This window comes from Coregonus lavaretus (assembly GCF_964263955.1).
Source record: "Coregonus lavaretus genome assembly, contig: HAP1_SCAFFOLD_3370, whole genome shotgun sequence".
Classification (NCBI taxonomy): Eukaryota; Metazoa; Chordata; class Actinopteri; order Salmoniformes; family Salmonidae; genus Coregonus; species Coregonus lavaretus.
The window spans coordinates 25623-33800 of record NW_028165953.1 but is presented as its reverse complement, the minus strand read 5'-3'; the positions used below and the strand labels follow the sequence as shown (position 1 = coordinate 33800).

At 45.4% G+C, this 8178-nt stretch overlaps 1 protein-coding gene across 1 annotated transcript in view; it reads left to right on the top strand.

The window, feature by feature from the left end:
• Positions 1-1740: 1740 nt before the first annotated feature.
• The window catches only part of LOC311115259 (sodium- and chloride-dependent creatine transporter 1-like), a gene marked incomplete at both ends in the record, with an annotated part of 32052 nt that continues 25614 nt past the window's right edge, over positions 1741-8178 (top strand). Inside the window, 2 exons of the mRNA XM_084190453.1 lie at positions 1741-1771; positions 4258-4542. Coding sequence (XP_084046579.1) covers positions 1741-1771; positions 4258-4542 — 316 coding nt within the window. The remainder of the gene's footprint in view (positions 1772-4257; positions 4543-8178) is intronic.

Here is an 8178-nt window from a genome sequence, read left to right as displayed (position 1 = left end):
GCACCAATTTGTAAGAGCGTCTGCTAAATGACGTAAATGTAATGTAAATGTATTATGCCATGAGGCTGAGAGAAAATTTGCATTGTTTTAAAGCTAATTTCCTGTAATTCTAGAGATTTTTGACATGTTTTATGACATGTTTACATGCTATCTGGGTAGGGGGCCTGACATGCCAAATAGAGGGGATGGTTGTCACATCGAATGTGGGGTTGTCACTATCAACTCCATTATAATAAAACCAGTGGAGTACCACTTTGCCCAACAGTTTACCCACTTTTTGCAGAAAAATGCATTAAAAGTATAGGAAGCGTTACTTTTTTTTACAACAGATTTTTTTCACTGATTTAAATCATAAGCTCTTTTGTGCTTGTGCTATAAAGAGCGCCCTTCGTTGCCTCTGTCACACACATATTTTTCTGTCATACACCCACACACGCATACACAAATCAAATGTACTCAAAATATCATATGTTATTCTCATGGTATAAAATGCTCAATTTTGTTAGTAATGTCATTTGATCAAAGAAAGGCTATTTCTAAGACTGTTAAAAAAGGAATAAGCTACTAGCAAACATTGTGACAACGAACCCCATACTGTGTGTCTTCCAACCCCATGATGGGGCTGGTTGTCACAAGTGGACAGAGTGTGTTGATGGTTTATAACTCCATTTTGGAATAAGATATTAGGATAAAAAGGGTCCTCCTAATATTGAAAAGAGTCATGTACGATATACTGGTGCTGAGAAATACACACGAGTAAAAAGTGTGACAACCAACCCCGGTCTCCCCTACTGTCCTGTCTGCCTGTCAATTCGTGTCCCCCATGGGCCACAATAGGATTCGATTAGCGTCCGTTACTATGTCAACAGTGTGACTAGCTAATGCGTTGAATTTTAGAGATCATTACAGCCAAAATGATGTTATTTTCATCCAGTAAGCATTGGGGGGGGGGGGGGGGGGGGTGATACGACAGTGTGTGCGGTTGCTCACATGATTATCCATGTAAACAGAATGATTTCCCACTTCAGTAGACTATCCGATATTTGATTATTTATTTATTATCCTGTGAGTCGTGCAAATGTATGAATGATAAAAAGCGGCTTGGTGATGGTGCTGGTTTTGCTACGCAGTGTAGAACGCGCACTGCACAGATTAGCCAATTGCGTCGCAGGGTCGTGCGCGAGGAGGAGGGGGCTGCCAACCGATAGACCAACCGAGCCAGGAACCGCTCACATCACATTCTTCGTCTCATCAGAGCGGGGTGAAGGACCTACCCAGCATACAACATCACGTAGCTAGCTAGGTAATTGGACCTCTGACTAAACGATACAAATAGCGACCTAAACCTCTCGATTTACTAGCTAGCTAGCTAGCTATCATTTTCATTTACTGTCATCCATGAGATTCTTCAGGCTATCCTTCAAGTGCTTCGTCGACTGCTTTTGAATTCCCTCTCCCCAACGTCTGACGCGACGCTTTGTAAATATTCAATTTCTTGTTGAAGGGCACCAACTCGTTATGATAAATTAAAAAATATACATATTTTTTGATAACAAGAAGACGAAAAATCAACCAAGGAAATAACTGGAGAACTGCATAGTCTCTCTCTCTCTCTCTCTCCCTCTCTCTCTCTCTCCTCTCTCTGAGACGCACTGAGTATCTTGATAGCGTCACTAGCTGCTAGCTAGCTGCACTTGGCTCTACCCACCTACCCGGGTTATTTAAACCTAATCAATCAACATGTCGCCAGAAGTGGAAGAGAACTCCCCAGGTGAGTGTAATTTTTTTAAATAACAAGTATTACAATAACAATGGTAATAACATTATTATTATTGTTGTTGCATTGTTATATTGTAACGATAGCTATGACTTCAATGAATTCAAAGCAGCAAGGCAGATGTCAAAGACCCCAGCTAGCTAGCTATAGCTAAGTTTAGTTAGGCTCTAACGTTAGCTTCAACAGCAGGTGTTTTGTTTTTACTACATAATAGCTAACTAGATATAGGCACTAACGTTACTACTGTGCATCTCGGATGCACATCTAACTAGCTAAGTATGGACATATTACATGTTACTGTTATAGGTAGTTCACCTGTCACTTAAGACTGAGTTCAAGAGACCTCACTTGCTGGTTTTGCTACCTTAACGTTACACTAGAGTTACCCAGCTAACATCTACCTACCTGTCAGATGATTAGGCTATCCAGGTATGGTATCCCAAATTAGCGACACATCCCTCACAAATATGTGATGCAGCATGATCGTCAAGCCAAGCCCTCTTGATTTAACTGGACTATACTGTAGTGTGCACCTGTTGAAAACTCAAAAAGGCAGGTGCCAATCCTGTTCACACATTAGATTCTTGTTGCAGCCCAGAAGCTGTACCATGCTCCATTCATCTGTGATTGTGTTCGCAGGGGTCACAGTGACACCTAACTAATGCCAAGGCTAAAGTTTAGATTCCTGGTTAGACAGGAACCAAGTGTAGCCTCCCTGTATGTGAGTGTTCTACAACTTTGCCAAGAGGTCTGGACCTCTGTTAGCAGTTTTGCTTGCTGGTTCAAGATCCACTCCAACTGTTCCACCTTAATAACACTACATCGATCACACAAACCTGCATTGTGTAGGGCAGGCTAGCTTTCTGTCAGAACCATCAGTCACTGTCTGATGGGTTGAGTATGCTCCAGTGAATAGGCCAACTAAGGATTATAGCAAACCAACCCACCTCTCATGCCAGACTTGCTATGTCTGTGAAAGCGGATATCAAAGCATATTCTATTCTATTAGTATCAGATTCTCTCTCTCTCCTGCTCTCCCTCTCCCGCTCATACACTCCCTCTAACTGCTCTGATCTGGAAAAAACTGCTTTCCTAATGTGCATCCGGATCAGAGCGGCTGACATCGATATCATAGAAGGCGCACAGTAATGAACTGTCAGAACAATTGGTTTGTTTGAGAGGAAGAAAGAGAAAGACAGAGCGAAAGGAAATGAAAGCTTTGTTTTAGTCAGTGGTGAAACAGACACCTCGGGCTGGAATATTGTAGTACCGCAGCACACAACTCAGTGTTTGGGAATTGGGAAGAGAGAGAGAGAGTAGGAAAGAGAGGGTAGGAGAGACAGAGAGAGGGTAGGAGAGGGTCTGAGAGAGAGGGTAGGAGAGGGTCTGAGAGAGAGGGTAGGAGAGGGTCTGAGAGAGAGGGTAGGAGAGAATGGGTAGGAGAGGGTCTGAGAGAGAGGGTAGGAGAGAAAGGGTAGGAGAGGGTCTGAGAGAGAGGGTAGGAGAGAAAGGGTAGGAGAGAGAGGGTAGGAGAGGGTCTGAGAGAGAGGGTAGGAGAGAAAGGGTAGAAGAGAGGGGGAGCATTAATTGTAAGATTTGCTTACTTGTCAATAGCTCATTGATTTGAATTGAGAAGGAGGGAAAAATAAAGAGGGAGAGAAGATGCAAGAAAGGCATCTTGACCATTAAAGCCAATTGCATTTCCAGTAGTCAGAGCCTAGCTACCCTACAACCCTACACTCTTAGAAAAATTTTGCTATCTAGAACCAGAAAGGGTTCTTCAGCTGTCCCCATAGGATAACCCTTTGAAGAACCCCTTTTGGTTCCAGGTAGAACCCTTTTGGGTTCTATGTAATACCCTTTCCTCGGAGGGTTCTACATGGAACCCAAAAGAGTTCTACCTGGAACCAAAAAGGGTTCTACATGGAACCAAAAAGGGTTCTCCTATGGGGAGAGCCGCAGAACCCCTTTGGAACCCTTTTTTCTAAGAGTGTACATTACAGTAGGAGTACTGCCCGCTTTTACAGCAGGTGGTAAATGTAGGCCTAAGCTTAGACTGCTGACTGAAGAACTGCACTGTCTGGAGGTCATAGGCTTAGAGAGGATTTAATAAATATTTCATATTGTTGTGTAATAGGACTAACAATGTTCTGCTTTGTCACTCAGCTCTTTTAGAAATATAGAGGCAGTAGACATAGCCTACCATACATATAACTACAAGTTTCCACCATGCTTATAGTCACTCCATCTTAATGATGGGGGGGGGGGGGCTTTTTGGCACTCACTGTGACTCACTGCAGCTTTGCGAGTTTGTGACTCCAATGATTGATTATGTAATTTTGTTGATTGGTGGACCTTTATGTTTATGTGGCTGTAAAAGGTTGGTTGATTTACAAGGCAAGCTAATGGCTTTTAACCCCTCTCTTTCTTTCTTGCTCTCTCCACTCTTCCTCCATACCATCCCCCCCTCTCTCTCCCAGGTGATGTGCGGCTCTCCCAGATGGAAGCAGGGATTCCATCAGAGGAGGAGGGTGGTGTGGCTCGCCCCCTAGTCCCTGTGCCTGGGGTTGGGGCGGGGTCAGGGGGGTGTGAGGGAGGGGGAGGACAGACCCAAACACAGCCTCAGGTCCAGGCTACAGCAGTACCATATGTGGAGAGAGAGACCTGGACCAGACAGATGGACTTCATCATGTCCTGTGTGGGCTTCGCTGTGGGGCTGGGCAACGTGTGGCGCTTCCCTTACCTCTGCTACAAGAACGGTGGAGGTGAGCTCACACACACACACAATGTATATACACACACAAAAACAAACCAACAAACAGTATACTCACACACATCTTCAGCATATGCACAGCACACACAGACATACTCAGACTTAATTAAACACACTGAAACAGACTTGCACTCAGCATATGCACACACCCTCACTGACACAGTCACAAACTCCTACATAATGACACCCCAATTATTTAATATGCAAAACAAACAGTTGGACTGATATGACGGAAAGGCAATTTGAAGTAAAGAGAAAGAGGGAGTAAAGAGAAAGAGGGAGGAAAGAGAAAGAGAGAGGGAGGGAGGGAGGAGAGAAGAGATAGAGGGAGACCAAGCAGGGCTTGCATGAGTGTACGCACGTAGCCGTAATAGCCATGCCCCTCATATGGTGACACTTGAGCACACTCCCCTCCTTTCTCTCATTCTCTTGCTACTGTAACCTGTCCTTTCCACCTTTGCTCTTTATTTCTTATCTCTCTGTCCCTCCTACTTTTATGAGATGTTTGAATAAAAGTGAGTGTTTTTTTCTCTCTCTCTCTCTCTCTCTCTCTCTCTCTCTCTCTCTCTCTCTCTCTCTCTCTCTCTCTCTCTCTCTCTCTCTCCCTCTTCTGTCTTGTGACCCCTGACTATGATACCCACCTTCTCATATCGTTTAACAATGGCCTGCCTCACACAGTCAACCCCCCCCCCCCCTGCACCCTGCACACAAAGGTGCTTTCTCCTCTCCTCCCCTGATAGTAAGGGACATATGGATGCATGTCACACAATAAGCGTCCTGTGCCCGTCCTTCCCTCTGTGTCAGCAGTGCCACTGCGACGCCACGTTTGGTGTCCTTGACCAACCCAGGCCAGGGGACGTCTCGTAACACAACATCGGCATCAGATAAGACTGAGTACTGGGCACTCACAGGCTCTCAGACCTGTTCTCTTTACTCAAACAAACACCCACCGACGGATATTTGACTGACTAAAGTGGAGGACAGATAGAGGCAATTAATTTGAAGGGGATTGTTGTTTTTATATTGAACCCTGTTGTCCTATATTTAGTCTAGTCTATACTTTGAGAGAAGTTAATGTGTGAAATGATGATGGAGAGTCTAATACAGTAGTGGCTTAGGGAAAATCATTATTATTTTTCATTCTTTCTTTTTTGTCTTTCCAAACCTCTTTAATCCATTCAGTCTTCCTAATCTCTCTCTCTCTCTCTCTCTCTCTCTCTCTCGCTCTCGCTCTCGCTCTCGCTCTCTCTCTCGCTCTCGCTCTCGTTCTCTCCTTATCCCACTCCCCCCCTCCTCTCTCTCTCTCTCTCTCTCTCTCTCTCTCTCTGAACTCTTCCTTATATGGCTTCGGCTGTCTGATCTCAGTGAATGAGACGGGGAGAAGGAGGGAGACGGAGAGGGAGAGAATCAGAATGTCCCTATCACCAGATGAGATCATTGTGTTTTCATGTCTCAGATCTCTATTTTCTCCTCTTCTTTATCACCTTATCATCCAATTTTCCGGTCCATCTTTCCTTCTTACATTCTCCTGTTATGATACCTCTCTTTTTTTTCTCCACATCTGAACAGCCAGTCTCCTCCCTGTGTCATTCTCATGTGACTCCCTTCCTTCTAAGTATTGGTATGGTCCTCTGTATATAGTTTCATCATACCGGACATACCAATATCTCTGGGGTGGGGGGTTTGGATGAATGTTGTGTTTGTTTTGTCGCTGTACTTCCAGTTTTAGAGGTGTTTTGTTGCTAAGGCATGTTAGGAAGCTGCAGTGGCAGTAAAAACTAGCGCATCAGATTAAAAACAAATTGATTTATGATGTAGCTGTTGACCTTCTCCTTTGTTGTTGTCAGCTTTGCTCTGTTCTATTTGATGATCTATTTCTGCTTTATGTGTTTGCCAAATAAAATTATCTCAGATAAAAGTATCCCAAGTAAAATACATTATATATACAAACGTATGTGGACACCCCTTCAAATGAGTGTATTCGGCTATTTCAGCCACACCAGTTGCTGAAAGGTGTATAAAATTGAGCACACAGCCATGCAATCTCCATAGACAAACATTGGCAGTAGAATGGCCTTACTGAAGAGCTCACAGACTTTCAATGTGGCAGTGTCATAGGATGTCACCTTTCCAACAAGTCAGCTTGTCAAATTTCTGCGCTGCTGCCCTGGTCAGCTGCCCCGGTCAACTGTAAGTGCTGTTATTGTGAAGTGGAAACATCTAGGAGCAACAACGGCACAGCCACGAAGTGGTAGGCCACAGAAGCTCACAGAACGGGACTGCCGAGTGCTGAAGGCGTCACTACAGACCCGGGTTCGATCCCAGGCTGTGTCACAACCGGCCGTGACCGGGAGTCCCATAGGGCGGAGCACAATTGGCCCAGCGTCGTCCGGGTTAGGGGATGGTTTGGCCGGGGGGGCTTTACTTGGCTCATCGCGCTCTAGCGACTCCTTGTGGCGGGACAGGCACCTGCAGGCTGACTTCGGTCGTCAGTTGAACAGTGTTTCCTCCAACACATTGATGCGGCTGGCTTCCAGGTTAAGCGGGCGAGTGTTAAGAAGCGCAGTTTGGCGGGTCATGTTTCGGAGGACAAATTACTCGACCTTCGCCTTTCCCAAGCCCGTTAGAGAGTTGCAGCGATGAGATAAGATCGTAATTGGATCGCAATTGGATATCACGAAATTGGGGAGAAAAAGGGGGTAAAAAACAATCAAAATCATATTTAATAATTTTAATCTGTCCTCGGTTGCAACACTCACTACCGAGTTCCAAACTGCCTCTGGAAGCAACGTCAGCACAAGAACTGTTCGCCGGGAGCTTCATGAAATGGGTTTCCATGGCCGAGCAGCCGCACACAACCCTAATATCACCATGTGCAATGCCAAGCGTCGGCTGGAGTGGTGTAAAGCTCGCCGCCATTGGACTCTGGATAATTTGTTTACATTTTAGTCATTTAGCAGACGCTCTTATCCAGAGTGACTTACAATTAGTGAGTGCATACATTTTGGAGCAGTGGAAACGCGTTCTCTGGAGTGATGAATCACGCTTCACCATCTGGCAGTACGATGGACAACTCTGGGTTTAGCGGATGCCAGGAGAACGCTATCTGGCCCAATGAATTGTGCCAACTGTACATTTTGGTGGAGGAGGAATAATGGTCTGGGGCTGTTTTTCATGGTTCGGGCTAGGCCCCTTAGTTCCAATGAAGGGAAATCTTAATGCTGCAGCATACAATGACATTCGAGACGATTCTGTGCTTCCAACTTTGTGGCAACCGTTTAGGGAAGGCCCTTTCCTGTTTCAGCATGACAATGCCCCCGTGCACAAAGTGAGGTCCATACAGAAATGGTTTGTCGAGATCAGTGTAGAAGAACTTGACTGGCCTGCACAGAGCCCTGACCGCAACCCTATCGAACACCTTTGGGATGAATTGGAACGCCGACTGCGAGCCAGGCCTAATTGCTCAACATCAGTGCCCGACCTCACTAATGCTCTTGTGGCTGAACGGAAGCAAGTCCCCACAGCAATGTTCCAACATCTAATGGAAAGCCTTCCCAGAAGAGTGGAGGCTGGGGGGGACCAACTCCATATTAATGCCCATGATTTTGGAATGAGATATTCGGCGAGC